General features: G+C 44.3%; 1 protein-coding gene across 1 annotated transcript; it reads right to left on the bottom strand.

Moving 5' to 3' along the window:
• Positions 1 to 96: 96 nt before the first annotated feature.
• jam2a (junctional adhesion molecule 2a) lies at positions 97 to 19,224 on the bottom strand. Its single transcript, XM_033615940.2, is given in 11 exon segments — positions 97 to 1,079; positions 1,334 to 1,367; positions 6,205 to 6,220; positions 6,388 to 6,495; positions 8,606 to 8,708; positions 8,937 to 9,124; positions 9,234 to 9,383; positions 11,904 to 12,014; positions 12,215 to 12,280; positions 18,927 to 19,021; positions 19,023 to 19,224. Coding segments are annotated over 11 exon segments (972 nt in total). The 5' UTR covers positions 19,085 to 19,224; the 3' UTR covers positions 97 to 1,040.
• Between the last annotated feature and the right edge of the window lie 1,187 nt (positions 19,225 to 20,411).

Below are 20,411 nucleotides of genomic sequence, written 5' to 3'. Positions count from 1 at the left end.
AGCAGAAAATAGAAATACTCCAGTATATTTACCTCAAGTACAGCAAGTAAATGCACTTTGCTTGTTTGCGATCGCAATAATAACGGCAAGTACGGCTTTGAATAGAAAACCCTTTTATTACTGATACACCATTCAAATAAAACTCTGAACAACCCATTCACACACTGTCTAAAAACAGACACTCCATTTTGATAAAACGTTGACAAACAGTGGCACAAAAATATAAAGACAGAAAAAAGTAAGGCAAGTTCTTTACAAAAAAGTGAGATCCTTAGATAAATATGACAGACAAATTAAAAAGGCACAAGGTATATATATATATATATATATGTATATGTGTATGTTTATATATAAAAAGACCATGCAGGCACATTAGGATGGAACGGGGTTGGTCTCAATATAATCAGCTGAAGTGGCTTCCTGTTGTCCTGGACTGGCTTTGTCTGGTGTTGTGTTGTTACTAAGATCATGGGGATCTTGCGGGGCCCGTGGGAAGCTTGGGGCCCCAGTGTTACAGAAGACAAAACATTGGCAGATGCTGAGGTAAACTGCATTTTCGTTTGAGTAGATTGAAAACAATGCTTTCTCTATGGCTTTAAGCAGAATTCCCTCTTTTAAAACAAATGAATCCTTTAAATTAAACAGTCAGTCTTTGGTAGAAAACAAAAAGCAACGGTAGTTTAAACAATTGGCCCGCAGAGGGAGGAAACAAAGTGTGTAGAAAGCTCCACTGGTCCCTGGATCATTCAGAAAAGATCAATTGGAATTTCTTCATCTGACCACCAGGGGGGAGCAGAACGCCACAAAACTGTACTTAATCCCATTAGAGCAGAAAACGTCAATGACTGAGGCGACCCACACAATGCAAAGAAAGAGAGGAAGAAGAAGCCTTGCCATCCAAAAAGGAGTGGTAGAGGAACAAGATTGAAATTAGCATGTACTGGAAGATGAAGAGCTCATTCAGAGTCCAGAGAGATAATAAATCCAGTGTTTGGCACCTTATCATGAGGGCGATGTGTTCTCAAAGGAAGGCCAGCTTCTCAGAGCATGAATGACTGGGTGTGTTTGAAATCCTGGGGCTGCAGGGGGGAGACAGAAAAAAATAAATGCTTTAAGTATTGAATTGTTTTCCGGTTTCAGAATTATGGCTCTCAAGGTGATGGTGGCGTGATTTCAATCAAAAACACAGCAACATTCATTAGGTAAGTACGAGCTGCTCATGCTTAAGTCAGCGCTTTGCTCATGTCACCACTCGGAGCTTAACATGAGAGGGAGAGGAACGTGGGGACAGATGTGGGGAGGAAGAGGACAAAGGGAAAAAAGAAACACTTACTTCTTGGGGCGGAGGGATGTAGTTGACATTGGACCTGAAAGATAAAGACACGGGTAAGCACATTGGACAGTTTGACACAGTCACAAAGAAGAGAAGAAACTCGAGGCAGACAGCTGTATCCTGAGTCATATCTTGCCCTGCATAAATAATGCACATCATACATGGCAAACCTCCCACCGGGTAAAAAGGAAAGTCTGACTCTTAACTCTCACCAGCTGAGCAGGATTATATTAAGCTGGCGAAAGAAAAGCGTGGTTCAGGATTTGTGATAAACAGTTGGTATACACTGATCAGCCACTACATTAAAACCACAAGAGTGATTGTCTTGTTCCAGTGCATTGTTCTGCTGGGAAACCTTTGGTTCTGGCATTCATGTGGATGCTACTTAACATGCACCACCCATGCAGACCAAGTACCCCCCTTATGGCATCGGCCTCCCCAGCAGGTCCAGAGGAACGTGACAAAAACCTCAAGGCAATGACTTGGCCTCCGAACTCCCCAGATCCCAGTTTGATCAAGCATCCAAGGGACATGCCAGTATCCCCACCTCACAAACCCACAGGATTCAAAGGATCTCCCATCAGACTTCAAAGGGACACCCCCAGAGGTCCTGTGTCCATGCCTCGACAGGTAAGAGGCCTCACTGTGGATCGGATTTGGCACTGACCTTTTGAGGCATGGACATAGGACCTCTGGGGTAGGGGCACGACCCAGGGATGCCCGATCGGATTGGGATCTTGGGAATAGGAGGCCAGGTTGACGCCTTGAGCTCTATGTCAACGCTCCTCGGGCCATTCCTGAGCAGAGTTTGCAGTGTGGCATGGTGCAACAGAGTTTGGGAGGGGTGGTGCATGTCAAGTGGTATCAACATGAATGCCAGGAACAAAGATTTCCCAACAAAACACTGCACTGGAACAAGATGATCAATGTCAATCAATGTCTGGTCTGTCTATGGAAGCAAAAGGGGGCCAAAATAATTTTATTATCTGCTGAATATTTAAAGGAATAAATTGACATTTTGATAAAAAGGCTTTGGCTACTGTCCTGCCAGGCACCCAGCAAAGACTCTAAGAAGGCTCTGCACCTGAATGAGAAATAGTTTTGTACATTAACCCTCTCACTAAACCGCAGGTTTCACTACAAAACATCCTGTTTAGCACAGAGACTGTAAATGGTTAGCTTGGCTTTATCTAAGTTTCCAACACCTCACTAATAGGCAGATACAATGACTTCTTGGAGTCTCTGCTGGTTGCCTGACAGGACAGTCACCCAAGCACATTCACCACAGTGTCAAAGTTTTCCTTCGTTGTGTATACGATTGAAATTATTACGGCCATTGGTTGCTTCCATATCTATCCGTCAGCCTAGGGGTCACACTCACGTGTCCTCAGTTCTGTGCAGGGTTTGGCTGCTGATGTGGGCTGCACCATGACACTGGGAGATCCAAAATGACCTGTGGGGGTCAGCGTGGTGGCTTTAAAAAGGGTTAACAATGGGGGGGGGGGGGGGTCATTTTGGAGTCACACTGCACACCATGCTTTGATCGGTGATTGGGCAGGGGATTCATTAGTATCACTGATGTGACAGGTGTTTTGCGGTAACCCTAGTGGTGGTAACGTGCCTATGATTCATACATATGAGTCCTGTATCATAATGTGTGTGCTTGAACCATCTCTAGGGTTTACAGAGGATGATCCGAAGAAGAGAAAATATCCAGTGAGCAGCAGTTCTCTGGATGAAAATGCTTTGTTGAAACCAGAGGTCAGAGGAGAATGGCCAGACTGGTTCAAGATGATAGAAAGGCAACAGGAAGTCAAATAACCACTGGTTCCAACCAAGGTCTGCAGAAGACCATCTCTGAAGCAACAACACCTTGTCCAACCTTGAAGCAGATGGGCTACAGCAGCAGAAGACCACACCAGGTGCCACTCCTGTCAGCTAACAACAGGAAACTGAGGCTACAATTCACACAGGCTCACCAAAACTGGACAATAGAAGATTGGAAAAACGTTGCCTGGTCTGATGAGTCTGGATTTCTGCTGCCACATTCAGATGGTAGGGTCAGAATTTGGCATCATGGATCCATCCTGCCTTGTATCAACGGTTCAGGCTGGTGCTGGTGGTGTAATGGTGTGGGGGAGATTTTCTTGGCTCACTTTCGGCCTCTTATTACCTTTGGTATGTGGTGGAACAGGAACACACCACCAAGAATTAAGGCAGCTCTGAAGGCAAAAGGGGTCCAACCTAGAACTAGGAAGGTGTACCTAATAAAGTGGCTGGTGAGCGTATACCTTATGATACAGGAATCATATGCACAAGTCATAAGCACACGTAACTAGTGTTACCGCGATGAACCTGTACAGACATGCAGTCAATCGTGATGTAGCAGAGCTCAACAAAATGCTGGGGTGAGCAGGTCAAGTGGTGAGCCAATCACATGCAGCAATCCAATACCCTGATATACAGTGTCTAAATCTTACGATTCTCTTTCAAGTTTGTATCACAGCTGTGGAAGTGTCATTGAGCAAGACATAAAAGGTTCAGTTGGTAACTTCATAAAAATAACTTTCTGTCATATTTGCTGTGCCTGAATGAAGCAACCAATCAGAGCTGAGGAGTCTCTAACACAGTCTTTAAACGTCAAACTAGGCAGTGCTGATCAAATATGAATCAAGATTTGGTTACTGTATTCCCTATTTTACGCCTTAGATGTTTTCAGAAACATATTTTAGTTACTCTTTCGCCGTAACGTAAGAGTCGATATATCGATTCAGTTATCAAAGATCCAACGTCTTCGATGCAAGGTGAAAATTTCATTCTATACCGCCATCTTATTATGCCTTTATTTTGAAATTCTGTGTCACGATGAGGATAACGTTATTTACTTCAGAGTAAATCAGCAGCGTGGAAATATTTTCCATTATGGAGAAAAGACACGTCGTACCTGCCTGGATTAGCATCTCACTCCGCTAGCTTCGCTAACATTAGCTGCTCTGTTTCAACAATGTTTGGCTGAAAAAACGTGCATGCAGGCTGAAATTCAACTGTGCTGTTCTTCGGGGAGATGCAGCGACTTAAAACAATGGTGAATACGAAAAATAATAAATTTACATGTATATTTTTAAGCTATGAGTAGAGAGAAAAAGTCCGCTAGCTGCTAGGCTAATGTGTGCTACGTAAAACATGCTTAAGCTAATACGCATATGTAATCATTTCTGGCAGAATTTCAATTGAATTAAATTATCTTTTGCGGCCAAAAGCAAAAAAGAAAGGGGTGGCAGCTTCTTCTGTAACACATTATGATAAATGGGCATTTAATATCATCTCACATCGATTGTAGCCCCCTGAATCACATCGTTTCGAAATCGCATCGCAGCAGACTTTGTCATTTTGGCAAATATCGAATCGGGATTAAACCGATGATTTACACCCCTATTTGTGACCTGGAAACAGCTAAACAATACACTAAAATATGTTTCTTAAACATTAAGGCAAGAAGAGGATAATGGAGTAACAGAATCTTGATTCTTCTTTTTAATCAGCACTGTCTAGTTTCACAAGAAGTGAATGACAGCTGCATTAGAGACACGTCGGCTCTGATTGGTTGTTTTGCTGGGTATTTATTAAATAAGGCTATATATGTGTACATCTGTTTCATCTGTGACAATTTTCTCATCTATTTACAAGATGTTGTTATGAGTGACAAAAACAAATATAAGAAGTAAACGAGAATGTTCCTTCACATATCCATTTCAGACACTAGCTTGGGGAGCTATGAATATGTAATGCAACCATCAGAGTACACAGACAGCTGATAAACATTTATTTAGAGTCAGGTCTTGTTTGGAGGATCTTAAATCTCAGTGACAAACAGCCCAAATTCGCCTCCTTTTCACAGCAACCATCGACTGTAAGGACGAGCTAAAATTGGACTGTGGTCAGCGTCTAGGATGATGTAACGTTCATCCATGTAACCAGGAAACCTTGACTGTTTTTCCTCTAAAAGGCAGAGCTGAAGCCGAGATCTGCATTCCTGCTTTGTTAACTTGTGCTTACTATTGGTGCATCAGATATGGTGTCACATTGTCTTTGAGTCTTTGTGAAGAAGCCTGTTCTATAAATAGGAAGTTGACACTGACAGCTCCAGTTAGCTCAGTGGGATAAGCATCAGACTTTAACCTAGACAAAGAGCTTTCGCATCAGCTACAAGGAGAGCTCCGCAATGACTCTCCATCAAACGACGCGGGGTAACAAGCCAGTAATCAAATAACATAAAGTCAAGCGAATTAGGCCAGTCACACGAGGACATGCATTTAGGTCTCTGTGGTTTCTGACCGAGCATCCAAATGTCCTTTCGCCCAGTCGTGTGTGTAAACGCACTCACATCCCTCTGTCATGCCACAGTCTCATTCTTCAATCTCTTCAATATCTAAGTAATCCATTTCAAATTACCCAACCAATCAGTTTAATTGCTTGCAATTCTTTCTACTGCCAATATTTTCCTCCTCGCTGATTAACAGCCGGTAATTATTCCATAATTATGTTGCACTGATTATTTCTCCCCCTTTGAATGTCTGCATTTTTAGACGTCTTGCTACAGTTTGACATGATCTCAACAGATATACGTCTGTAAAAAACAACCTTTTCCCATGGTTTTCACATCTGCTGGTGCCAATCACGGGACCAGCAGCAACACAGGCGCTGCCGTGGCCACAGCTGTCACTGTATACAGTCCTGACTCAGCACACAGACACGCAGTCTCGGTGCAACAACAACCCACGCAACCTCCCCCGCCTCCCGCAGTCTTAAGTGTGCAGGGTATTAGCCTGTGTTTGGTCACATCGATGGTAATGCAATCACAGAGCTCTTACCTTCCTCTGTGTCCTGCTGATGGATGAGTCAGGAGGAGAGAAAATACAGTGAATGTCAGAGTTTATGTTTTCTCAAAAAAAAGAGAAGCTATTAATTGATGTACTGATTGTGCAAGTAGACAAAGTGGTTATTTGATTGGACGAAAAAAAACAGCAAACATCCGACTAAAGAGACAAACTCACGGCTGAAGAAACCGTTGCGGTGTAAGACGAGTCCCCCGCATCCGCAGATCACAATGACCAGGCAGACCACCACCACAGCTGCCACCACGGCCGAGACGTTGACGTCCTCTGGAAGAGAGAGGGGAATAAAGACTGAGTTATGGTATGTCAGTCAAAGTACTGAAGTACTGTAGCTGTGTACATCCTTATCTGAATGTGTGAAAACATTTTGTATGAGTGCATTCAAATGTGTGAATGTGTAAGAACGTTTTGATCAAATTAATTCAAATGTTTGAATGTGTAAAAACAAAAACAAAAAACTAGACTAAGAGATTGAAAATTGGAACCTATGAGGAGATCTGTAGCTGTGCATGACAATATGTGAACAGATGATAAAGATTTGTGAGTGCATAAAGATTTGCACAAACATTACCTTTACAAAAAAGGTTTGCAGTTACTTATCTGTTTGTAGATTTAAAAAAAAAAAGAGAGCTGAAATAAATCTACGTTTACTTTTGTCCCACATTTGACACATTGAATGTGATGAATTTACTGTTTAACAGACTACAAATGAGAAGAATCAGCACGCCACGATCCCTCCGCCTCACTCCTGGCAGCTAATCTAACAGTACTTCACAGGAAGGAGAGCAGATGGCAGCTCTGGAGATGGACCTTTAGGTGGTGGCTGTAGCAGTTTGCAGTCAGTCTGCGCAAACCCCAGCTGAGGATCAGATGCCTGACCACCCCAATTCCATGCGGGATTAGCGAACTTTCTGTTGCTGCTGTTACACAAGTGCTGATTTTGAGTAACTACAGCTGCTAACTGAGGGTCCATCTGTGAAGTGGCCATTTGCTCTCTCCTTATGGGCTGGAAGTGAGGTGGAGGAATCACCAGTGCACTAGCTAGCGACTTAATCTTGTCTTATTTGTTGTCTGATAGAGTAAATTCATCAAATTCAGTGCCCCGTATCATAAACTCAGTGCCCTCCAGTGCTGACAGGGAACTAGAGCAGGGAACTTGCTTTGCCTATGGGCCCTTTAGCAAGATGATAGGATGCCAGGGGCCAGTTGCAGCAGCCCTGCACATGTACACAGGGGTGCTTCTCAGTTTTGAGGACATTCAAGGCTTAGCCCGACCTCTGTCAGGGGTCTAGGGATCCTTCCCTGGCACTTTATTTGATATACAAACTTTAATTTGATGTTTTTTTGTGCACTCTGGCTCCTAGTGTACATTAAAAGTCCAACAAAAATTCCCAATGTGAATTAATTTATTTTCACTGTACATTAGAAAATGGATGGGGGCCACTAGGCACCTAACTGGGGGCCATATATGGCTGGCAGAAAACACTGACGTGCAATACATCGTGATATGGTAGTTTTAGCTAATTAGCTAAAATTAGCTTGCTAACACGGACAAATTTCTAGCTAACATAGCAAAACACCGCCTTCAGTGGATAACATCAGCTTCATCCAGACTCACGCAGCTAGTTTGCAGAAAACTGTATCAGCTAACGTTAAGAAACAACCAACACAATGTAGCATAGCTAAGCTACAGCTAGCTAGCGCTCATATTGCTAGCTGTTTCCCAAGCAGATCTGGTTGAAGCCACAGACTCGGAGCAAAATGTCTCACCACCCTGGCTCCATGATTGATCTGTGATATTTGAATGTATTCATTCAAAATGTTGTGCACTTTCAAATATGGTCAAACACAGCTACAGTACTTTTGTCCCTATTTTGACTCCATACGTGGTGAATAGATTTTGCTATTCCCAATCTCAATTTATTGAAGCATATATGTCAAAAAGACTGGGAGATATGTGAACTCCTAACAGTGGTAACCATTAAGTCTCCAAGCATAAACAGGAAGACCGTATTTTAATTTAACTCCCATCTAATGCCTTTTCCTGTACACCAATAACATTTCCCATAATTTATTAAAAGCATAAAATGGCTGCTTGCATTAACCTAGAGTACATTATATAATTTATTAACAAGCTGATGAGATTTCCAAGCAAAGCAGCATGATTTTACACCCTGTAACTTGTCCCAAAATGGACACAGTAGTAGCCCTTCGAATTTTAAGTACATTTCTAAATGGGGTTTCAGATTTTAGAAGCAGGGTGGATTAAGTTTAGGAGGCTTTTCCTCTCCACTGCATCCCTGATTTTCTCCAGTGCTGAAAGGTGTGTTGAAGAGGCAGGAAGAAGAGTGGAAACACACACATAAAACACACACACCTATTGTCATGTGCTTGCCCTCGCACATTTTGGGCAGTCCCACTCCGTTCGAAGCCAGGCAGCTGTATCGACCGGTGTCCTCTTTGGCTACTGCTTTAAACTCCTGCACGAGAGACAGAGAGGGAGGGAGGAAACCTTTATGGTGATGGCTTCAGCTTTCAGTTGAAGCATTTGTTCTACTGAAGTGTCCTTGAGCAAAAAAACGCTACCTACTATCCAACCAGGGAGCGCTCAACAAAAACTGACAGCATCATTTTCTTGTTTTAAAAGCACATGATACTGCAAGGAGACAATGTGAACTATTTCCCAATCTGTGGACACACATGCTCACCAGTACTCCTGTGCGTGAGTTGATTAGATAGGTGGCGTTGGCATTGCGTGGCGGGCTGATCTGCTGGTTGTCCTTGTACCAGGAGTATGTCGCAGGCGGGATGCTGTGCCGGTCCCTACAACGCAGCTGCACCACTGAGCCTGTCACCGCCCCGCTGGGGATTTCACAGGACGGGGTCTGAGGGGGCACTGGATGACAGGACAAGTTGGGAGTTAAAGACACATCAGCGAAACCTGGAAAAACAAGCCAGTCTCTTAAACCTTTAAGCTGTAATTAGGGATTCTCTTTCAGTCGTACCCAGGACTTTGAGTGTTACATTGGTCTCGCCCAGGTTGACGGAGTCATGAGGAGCACTGATCTCACAGCGGTACTCCCCAGCGTCCTCCTGGGTCACGCCTCTCAGCGTCACAGTGGCCCCGTCAATGGTCGCTCGGCCCTCAAAGGGACCTGAAAGAAAGGACAGAAGGTCAGGAAGACCAAAGAGGAAATGTCTTGTCTGGCTGCAGGCTATGGCCACGACATCCATATGGGTTTAATCCATACATTACATTAGTGTGCCACATTCAGATCACAGTGTTGCATCATTCTTCTTCTGCTAAGTGCAGTTATACAGTAGGTGCTTGGTGTTGCAGTAGTTCGTAGGGTTGAGCAGAGTAACTGGTTCGGATAATGTCCTTTTCATATCATCCGAGAAAAACATGCCAATATCCGTACTCTGAAGATCAATCCTGAGACTGTCCTGTTAACAGTTTTCTAATCGGATCAGATCACAAGACGTTTTCACAGCGCCGTAACAAACAAACTAGGTCACTTGTAGGGCTGCTGTCAACTTCACTTGAAAGTGCTGATTTGAAACTCCCTCCAAGTTTTTGTTTGACGTTGATTGACTATGTAAAACTGGAGATATGACAGTTTTAATTTGATAGTACAAAAATATTTATCCATGCGTAAAATCTGGATGGGCAGGTCATTTTTTGTCATTTTACAAAATGGAAATCTACGTGATGAATATACCAAAGAGGTCTGATGTGGATTGGGGACGGGGCCAAAATCGCCGCACCTGAAGTCAACCGCGGGAGTTAGCGGCGGGAGCTAGTGGCGAGAATGTTTTAGTTGGAAGAAGAAAGAGTGGAATTTGGCATAGTTTGTACTGAAGAGTTGCAGCTGACAAGGTAAAAAAAAAAAACGCCTATAAATATACATGTTTTTTAAGGGAAATATTTGTATATAGTTTTACTATATTTCAATTTTACCTTTATATGTTTATATTTGAACATGTTTGTGGTTTCTATTGTAATAAATAGCATATTTTTTTAATTCGGATTTGATGATTTTGGTGTATTTTTGGGCCCAATACGCTTAAAAAGTAGGTTCAAGTGAAAAAATAATTGTCAGATCATATAGGTGAAGGCAAAATCAACAGTATTCAAAAACGGCCAAAATAGGCTCTGAGGTCTAACGAAACAACTTTTGGTTAGGTTCCACCCACTTCCTGTTTAAGTCGCACCCACTTCCGGCTCAAACTGTACTGAGATTTCGAGAATAAAGTCGTAATATTACAAGAAAAAACTCGTAATATTATGAGAATAAAGTCATAGTTTTTAAGGAAATAACCAACAACAAACAGAATGGGTTAGAGGATGAACCTGGTTGTTGCAGCTACTCTTTGTCTGGGGTGCGTTGCCTCGACACGCACATTTGGAGTAATATTACAAGTTTTTTCTCGTAATATTGTGACTTTATTCTCGTAATATTACGACTTTTTCTCAGTTACGACTTTATTCTTGTAATATTACGACTTTTTCTCAGTTACGACTTTATTCTCGTAATATTACAACTTTTTGTCAGTTTCGTCTATTCTCGTAATGTTACGACTTTATGCTCGTAATATTACGACTTTTTCTCAGTTACGACTTTATTCTCGTAATATTATGACTTTTTCTCGGGACGACTTTATTCTCGTAATATTAGAAGTTTTTTCTCGTAATATTACGACTTTATTATCAAAATCTTTTTTTCTTCAATATGGCCCTAATACTCCGTCGTAAAACTGCCATCCCGAGTACAGATAATTTAGTTGGCTGAATAGAAACAGATAATGGTGTACTTGTTCATCCCTTGTAGTCAAGGCTGGGTGACATGGAGAAAATTGAACATCACAGTATTTGTGACCAAACACCTTGATATCAATATAATATGGAGCCCTGCAGTAGCTGGGTTTTAACCAAGCGACATGGACATATACTAACAAGTCAGCTTTCCAGGAAATGGCCTTGCTAACAGACAGACTATCATGCATCTGTAAATCCTTTCAACAAAAGGCTAAGGTAAGGGAGGATTACCAGTTGAGCAAAGTGGCTTCAGACCTCCAGGAATCCTTAAAGCCCCAGTTCACACTGTCGTAAAACAAGAACTTTAAGGCCACAGGACACATTTACATGTATCAGCAAGCATGAAACAGCAAATTTGGTGCCCTGGGGGCCCCTAATCGGATAATCCAGCCAGTGGGTGGAAGAGTAGGGCTTTTCATGAATTTACAAGATACTTGTTGACACTGTGAGAGCAGAAACTCTTCATTCATGCCACCTTTTAAAGCAAATTCAGCTGTGAAGTAAAGGAGACTTGACATATTTGAGAAGGCTAACTGCGCTGCCTATAAAAGAGACTGACTGGGTGAAAGCGACTGTATGATTTATTATTTATTTCACCCATTAAATCCACATCCAACCACAAAGGAGGGGAATCAAGGATACGAGACAGGTTCAGATTTCACACCTTGACACCTTTGGCACAGACGGCGCTAACATATCTCTTACAGTCGATCCGTTACTCCTATCTCACAGTGCCCAGGTGGTATTTCTTACTCATCCTACGAGGCAAACCGCTTCCAGCTGGTGCTGCAAGCTGATTAAAACAAATGCCCTGTTTGTCACTCTGGGGATAAACAGCAACAGGTGGCTTTCTCACCTTTGAAGTGTCCATCAAAGTACACAAAGGAAACATCTTTCCCCTTTTTCTTCCACTCGATGCGTGGGTTCGGGTCTCTCTCTGTGCGGAACGTGCAGGACAGCACCGCGTCTGTAAAAAGGGAGGCAATGAGATATTTATGGCAGAAAAGTGAAGCCTTCAATCAGAGGCATTTTTAACTGCTTGGTCTATTAATAGCCACATGGTTTATTCTGTCAGAGAGAATCTGATAAAGCAGCAGCTCCTCTGGGGAGAAATGACTCGACAGTGAGACGAGGCAGCCCGGAGATGAGCTGCTTTTTCTGGCTCACCTGAGAACTCCTGCACCTCCACCTTGTGTTTGTTGGTCGACACGGTGACAGGAGCAGAGGGGGAACCTGGTGGCGGTGGAGAGGAAGAGGGGAGGGAGAGTGGGAGATAAAGAAAAGAGGGGTGAGAGCATTTTCAGAAGGCAATATCGCTTGTCATCCATTAGGGGGCAAGGTGAATTGGGTAAAGTGCTCCACGTTGCCCGCCAACTGCAAGAGGAGAATGCTTAATGGCTGTCTTTGGTCTACTGTCTGAGACAGACACAACTGTCTCACAGTCTTCAGGAGATCTGAGGTAAGGCCAGGATTACTCCCTCTTCCGCTTTAATCCAGCAGGCTTAAGCAGCGTATGTTTACTTAAGCGCAGGTTAGGACAAGGTCACCAAGCATCTCACCAGAAGCTTGTCCAGATTAACCTGATGTATGAGGGGCATTAGCGAAGAGGCGGACGGCATGCTGCCCGTGTTTGTTTCCCCTGCCGTCTGTGTGTCACTGATACAACCCATCCAAACAGGAAGAGGAAGCAGGAGCTACCCTTCCTGTGTGCTGATTGGTTTACAGGACAGATTATTGTCTGGTCGTCCTGTTGTTAAATACAGGTTCAGCCTGGGTGAAGGTTACCTGAGGAGGAAAAGCAGGTTTGAAACACTCTCTGGTGCTGCACCAGTAACATCTCCCAAAGGTCTGCAACTTAAGAAAATGGGAAAAGATTTTTCGACTGAAGGCCATGCATTTTTGAAATTACATAATAAATGTTGAATGGGCCTCAGGGGTACTGACTCAGAACATTAAGGGCTATGAAAAACCTTTAACAAACTTTTAATTTGGCGTAGTGAAGACGTCACCTTCACATACTCTTGAAAGCAAAAAGCTTAAAGGTCCAGTGTGTAGGTAGGATTTAGGGGGATATATTGGCAGGAAATGGAATGTAGTGTTTTTTATTTAACTGTATAATATACATTACAATGAGCCGTTTATATACAAGTTACGTTAAACTACTTTATTAAATGTTTTTACCGGTTTAAATCACTGGGTCCATTTGTTTGAGAGGAAGAGTCTTATGTGGATAATTCGACTCCTGCTAAAAATCACCTGAAAGTCTGGATCTTAAGTTATCAGAGAGAAAAGGTGAGCACAAATAAGCAGGTGCTTGGCTAGCATCCCGTCTGACATGCCAAACACCATCTGAGAAACATTGATTTGTGCATGAAACTGCTTTATTCAGCATTTTTACCGGTTTAAATTTCAGGTCTGTTTGTTTCTGAGAGGAAGAGACTTCTGCGGATAATTCGGCTCCCTGTAACAACCTCCTGAACAAAGAACACTGAAGAAATTCTAACCAGGAGAAGTTTCAGCTGGTTGCAATCTGCAGTCCTCATCACTAGATGCCTCTTAATTCCCCTAAATCTTACACACTGGACCTTTAATAACTCCCCACAAAACACACTCTCTCTCACACACACACATTTACTTTTCCTGCCATTGTCTCTGCAAATGGCATGATGCATACAGATCTCCCAACTTAAAAACATACTAGAATTACCGTGACCAGTTTCCTGTTTGTCAGTAACTTCCTGTGTGGGCCCATTGTCAGTGGACTGAGTTACAGGAGTTTTCTCCTGTGGAGGCAGGGTGACGTGGAAGAATAGAGGGCAAGTTGAGACAAAGGGCAGGAAGTGTGTTAAAGAACAGGAAGGCAGCCATGTTGGATGACCATACAAACTGGATCTCATGAGCACACCCAAAGGTCTCTCTCGCTCTTATTTCCAGCTATTTTTAAATTAGCCTTTAAATAAACAACAGGCTATACAATAATAATGGCGTCTGCCAAATGCATCATTACGCAAGTTTTTTTTAAAAGCTTTTCCTGAAGTTGGCTCAATTTACACCAGCTCCACTTGCTCAAACTTTGAGCTAAGTGAATTAAAACTGCACACTCTCCCTCCAGTCGCTCCCTCTTCCTCTTGCTTTGCCGTGTGTTGACTTGCGGCAGTGTAACAGGATTATCATCGTAGCCTTGGCTCGCGCACCTCGACACCCTCTGAGGAGCATTGTCTCGCTAAAGGATGAACATGACGAAGGAGGGAGATACAATGAGATTAAAAAGGGACGAGGAGGGACGACAAAGGAGAGATGAGCGGCCCTAAGAATAGAATACAAATGAAGTGGAGTGGAGGAGAGTGAGGCGGGCGGAGGTTGGCGGAAGGGGGGGCAGAGACCCGCAGAAGCATGAATAAAAGAGAGAGTGGGATTGAAGGCGAGGGAGATCCTCTCAGACAGTGGGACTGTGAATGGGAGAAGCTCTTGTCACATAGTGTGAGACCAGGCCTGCCGCCACCTTGAAGGGTGTCTCTTTGAGAAAAAAGAGATGTAGCAGGGCTGACAACATGCCCGCACTTTACCGCCGCGTTGACTGACGCGCACGAAAGCACACACATCAAAAAATGAGCAAAGAGACTCTGCATGTGAGGTCCTGCTGCCCCTGTGTCGTGCCTCGCTGTGCTCTACTACTATGAGCACTGTCAGCTTCAATGGCCTCAATTAACTACAAAGGCGTCGAGGCAGACAATGAACACATGGCCTGTCCGGATCATTTCACAAGTGCATGGTGGGTAATGTTCATACAGTGCAGCTTTCTAAATAAAAAGGCCTGCTGTCTGAAAAAGTCAACAGGAAATGTTATTCATGTTTAGAGACAAATGTGTGCTAACGTCTAGAAGTTGACCCACTGAGCTCTGGATGTCCCTTCAGTGTCATGTCTCTGTGTTTAGCCACGTGTCGCTCAGAGTTTTTTGGCTGTATTGTCCAGTAAATGCATGCATCGTAACCGTCACCGTATGTGACTGTTCAGGAAGTGAACAAGGGTTTCTGCGTCATCCATCCTGACTTAAACGCAACTCGAGAGTTTTCAAACTTAAACAAGGTCAGCAGTGTTTCCGAAGGTCTCCATTTAGGGGGTTCAAAACGCCGTAGTGTGGATGCTATATGTATCAATAGTCATGTGTCTTAAAACTTAAGTGTTGTATTGTGGATGGAGCCTAAAATGTCACTAATTTGAACCCTCAGTCGCACAAGTGAAGGAGGTTTTTAAACACACAGTTGACCCACTGAACTCTGGATGTATCTTCAGTGTCATGTCTCTGTTTTTAGCCACGTGTCACTCAGAGTTTTTTGGCTGTATTGTCCAGTAAATGCATTGATTGAAACTACTGTTGGGGGGCAGTTTCATAACCGTCAGCATATGTGACTGTTCAGGAAGTGAACAAGGGTTTCTGCGTCATCCATCCTGACTTGAACGCAACTCGAGAGTTTTCAAACTTAAACAAGGTCAGCAGTGTTTCCGAAGGTCTCCATTTAGGGGGTTCAAAACGCCGTAGTGTGGATGCTATATGTATCAATAGTCATGTGTCTTAAAACTTAAGTGTTGTATTGTGGATAGAGCCTAAAATGTCACTAATTTGAACCCTCAGTCGCACAAGTGAAGGAGGTTTTTAAACACACAGTTATTTCAGCTCGCTGAGTGTCGGCACAATTGGCTTTGAGGAGCAACAATGAGCCAGAACTGGCCCATATCAGGCTGCCGGATTAGTTTCTGTGTCAGTAGTGCAGACTGATTTGGGTTTAAGGCACGGTCGCCCTCTGAGGAGATATTTCTGCTGGGTGTGACGCATATGGAAAGCTAGTTTGCTAGCTAACATTAGCTAGCTTGCTAATAAATACTGCAAATTCAGATGTTACTGGTATGTTTTCTTACGTTCTACGCGTGTCTCCTGACTCACTGCCAGCCAGGCAGCATATATCATACTGGGCAGTTTGTATTTTTCATGGCACATATCTTAGAATATCGGCTGGTTAAACAGAGCAACAATGGTGTTCCAAGAGGTTTCTACCTCTTGCTCAACAGAAAGTGCCACATGTAGACCAAGTCCTTTGCAGAGGTCAAGTTTCAATTCCTATTATTTTTCCCCTTTCCTGTCACTCCCCAGCTGCTCTTCTATAAAGGCAAAAGCTCTAAAAAAATTATCTTAAAAGAAACTTCTTTGTTATTTGTTGAGGCCCTGACTCTGCTGGTCAACGTTCACCAAAGTTGGGATCATTTTATACTCCCCTAACAGTAGGCAAATATTTGCCAATGTTAATTTCGCTCATGTACAACCTTACCCTAAAAATCAGCTGCAGTCAACATCCAGATTTGGACCATCATTGGCACCAGAAATTTGCCCAAGATTCTGTCGTCAACCATCAAGGTGATTCCAGGAAAACAGATATGCCAGACTTAGGCCAGGTTGAGCCGAGCACCTGAGAAGCTACCAAAACTGAAGGCCTAATCAGCTCATGTGGCGTTAGTTTAAAAAGGTACGCTATGCAGGATGGTAACTGAAAACGCGCTCGCCAATGAAAGCAAAAGTCACTCTCTTTCGGCATTTCACCTCGCAATATTTGTGTATTTCAGCGCTGTGTCTCTTGGATACCTGCTGCTCACAGTCTAGCACCTGGTCGCTACCTTTTTATAAAGCCCAGATCTCACCTGAGTGAGCAGCCATAAATGTCCTGAGCACAGAAAAGGAAAATAAGGAAGAGTCTCTGCAGATAAACACACCACCTCACACTCCTAGCTGGTTATAAGTGATGATTGAGAGACATTACATCTGTATGACATTGTTTTTTGGGGAAAATCCTGCACGGTCTGTCTTTAAGTAGATTTTTAACGAGTATGAATCACAAACTGAAAATGGGTGCTGGAATATGCTTATATAGACTTTTTTTAGAATAAAGTCTTTCATGTGCCTCACAGCAGGAGGTCTCTGATGGTCCTCCAACATGGCATCAGATATGGCCACTAAGGTAATTAAAATGCGTCTGTGATAGGCCCATTGTGGCTCTGAAGCACAAATAACATCTAGACAAAGGCGTCAACACAGACGAGCTACAGACAAAAACACGCACGCGCGCACACACACCTAGTGCATGGCATCAACATCAACCAAACACTGCGACAGCTTAAACTCGCAGAGGGACAGCCACCCTCTCGCCTGAGCAAAAATAGAAAGATGGCACGCTCGCTCCTTGGCACGCAGCTTTACTCTCATTACGTGGTCCGTACAGAGTGTTACAGAGACTGGGGTGGGTGTTGCCAGGGCTGTGCTGAGGTCAAAAGCATGGCGCAGTAATAATTAAGGCACTTATTCAAATTAACAGGACAAATGAAAGAGGAAGGGAGATGGAGCCGTGGTACATATCCTGCCCGGCTGCTGTGTGATATAGATAACATGACTGGCACACACGTTTCAAGGCTGTGGGGGTACGGAGAGAAACAAGAAGGACTGAGCGTGTGTGTTCTCCATTTGAACAAAGCCTCTCTGTATGACTGTAACCCTGTGAGCAACAGCTGTCTCAGGCAGACACGGTGTGTGAGTGTGTGTGTGTGAGGTTGAGGAGGTTGGGTCGCCTGCCACAGAGACCCACCCAAAACATTTCCTCTTGGATTTTTTAAACAATACACTCCACAGGCGTCCAGTGGAGCCGAGGCAGATTTGAAGCTGCTCTGTTAAACTGTTGACGTCCATCTCTGTGCCACACGATGAGTGATTGCTGTCAGGTTGTCCACAGCGGGAGTGGACACACAAACACACACACCTCTGTGAACTCGTGACCTGGTGGCCTGACAGGTGGCAAAATGTGGACAACACAGAGTAAAAATCTGCATCACTCACTCTCACTGTCTCATCACATCTATCTCACACTGCTACTGCTCCCCTGGAGCCCAAAGACACATACACTGCTTCCTTTTTTTTTTTCCATCAGGGAAAGTTAGGTGCCTTTTTGTAATTTAAAGAAACAGCTTTCCTCCCGGTGACATCCCCGCCATGAAAACACCTCATCACCAGCAAAAACAGGCTGAAGTTCCTGGTGGTAATCCAACCGCTGACCTCATGCACAGATCTGCCACCTCTTCTGCCAAAGAACGGGTACCCACCCGCCACCACCATGCCGCCCACACCCATCGGTGGCACCCGGCCAAGTGCAACTTTAAGGGCCAACTTGTAGGAAGCCAGCCTGGCTGCGAATAGTCGCCACAGAGGGGCTTTAACTAAACAGGGGGACTGCGGAAGAACACGAAACAAAGAATAGTCGTTCATATTCTAACTTTAAATGTTTAAATTCTGCCACGAAAAATTCCAAATGGATCTTTTTAGGAAGAAAAATACATAAAACAATCAGAACTTTTTGAGTCTAGAGCAGTGGTTCTCAACCAGGGGTCGTTTATGGAGTTACGGGGGCCACCAGAAAAATGGGGATTAGTTTATTTCCAATATTTAAATCCCAGTGTGAGTACGGATCATAGGTTACCAAATCTTTTCAGACAGAGGTCCTTGAAGCCTCATCTTATCACATAGGACCTCTCTTTGATATGATTTTGCTTCAAGGACCTCCATGTACCCTAATGTGATCAATTTAGGGGTCCTTGACTGAAAAATGTTGAGAGCCACTGGACTAGAGCCCAAATTAAATGACTTTTTCGCAGAGTATTGATCCCAGCACATCCATGGACAGTTAGGATTAAAATGATCATAAATAAACAGTGATCAGAGCAGTTAAATTACACTGGAGCTGCTATCTAGCACTTTACTCACCTATTCCTATGGTTTATCTCATGGGGACAAGTAGGAAAACACACACAGATAGTTCTTCTGAATAAATAGTTGTCACTTACATTGCATCAGTAAAATAACAATAGGAAGATACAGGGACGTCCCCTCCATTATCGTCCACAACTCTGGCTGAGTCTCGTCTTCCCCGGACGGCGCGATGAGGCAGATCCCGAGCCTCAGCTGTCTTCTCGCACTTGTTCACAACTCTCCAATAATTCATCCAGCTTCCAGGGAATGAACTGTTCTCCAGGGGGAAGCGATCGGACCGGCCCGGCGCGGAGCGGAACGGAGCGAATCGGAGCGGAGCTGCTGGCAGGCGGGCGGATGAGCGGGGCGCACCTCCGGGACGGATCGGTCAGAGAAGCTGGAGCCCTGGGTGAGAGGTCTGGCTGGGGGACGGCGCGGCTCGGTTACTATGAAAGGCGCGGATGAATGTCTTCTCTCCTCCTGTGGTGCGGTTTCGGCGCTGGTTGAGGTGGAGATGGAGGTGGAGGGAGGGCGGGGTGTGCTTTCAGACGAGCAGAGCGGCGGAGCGCCGAGAGCGCAGCGCCGTGTCCAAGACGCGCACTGCACTACCAAGTGGCCACATAACGGGAGGCAACTGGGTATGGCAACAAGGTGTGGCACGCATCATACCTTTGTCTGAGCGGGACCCGGCGTGAACATAATGGCTTTTTAAAATATCAGCCTACGGGATGGCGCATTTAAACAGACTGAGCTCCTGTTTCTAATCATTTAGGGACTGATCTACAAGTTAGGGAAATATTAGAGTTCATCTTTCATCCTCTACAGTCTGAGGGGTTTATAACTTATAACTAATGTATTTATTAATAGTTAACAGATAACAAGGCATTAATTAAAAACAGCTTTCGGGTATCCAGGTTTTGGAAAAACCCCTTTAACTGATATATTTGATACACAGATAAATTAAAGTGCTGCCACAGCAGGGCCGTAACCACCAATTTAACACTGGGGGGGACCCAGCCCTCCAGGGGGGCCTGGGGGGAATTTACCCCAGGAGAAATTTTTTAGAAATTTAACAGCTAAACAGACCATTTTGAAACAAAAAAAACTTAGATGAGGGGTTCTCAAAGTTTTGACGACCAAGTGCCCCCCCAGAACACTTGTGCGTGTGTGGAACAACTGTGTTGTATCCATTCATCCATTTTCACCCGCTCATCCGGGGCCGGGTTGTGGGGGCAGCAGGTCGAGCAAAGCACCCCAGACGTCCCTCTTTCCAGCAACGCTTTCCAGCTCCTCCTGGGGGACCCCAAGGCGTTCCCAGGCCAGATGAGATATGTAATCCCTCCAGCATGTTCTGGGTCTATCCCAAGGCCTCCTACCAGTGGAACATGCCTGGAACACCTCCAACAGGAGGCACCCAGGAGGATCCTGATCAGATGCCCGAACCACCTCAACTGACCCCTTTCGACGTGAAGGAGCAGTGGCTCTACTCTGAGCTCCCTCCGGATGTCCGAGCTCCTCACCCTATCTCTAAAGCTGAGCCCAGACACCCCACGGAGGAAACTCATTTCGGCCACCTGTAT

This window comes from Epinephelus lanceolatus, chromosome 24 (assembly GCF_041903045.1).
Source record: "Epinephelus lanceolatus isolate andai-2023 chromosome 24, ASM4190304v1, whole genome shotgun sequence".
NCBI classification, from domain to species: Eukaryota; Metazoa; Chordata; class Actinopteri; order Perciformes; family Serranidae; genus Epinephelus; species Epinephelus lanceolatus.
The sequence above is the reverse complement of the archived record's forward strand: the minus strand, read 5'-3'. Positions and strand labels throughout refer to the sequence as shown.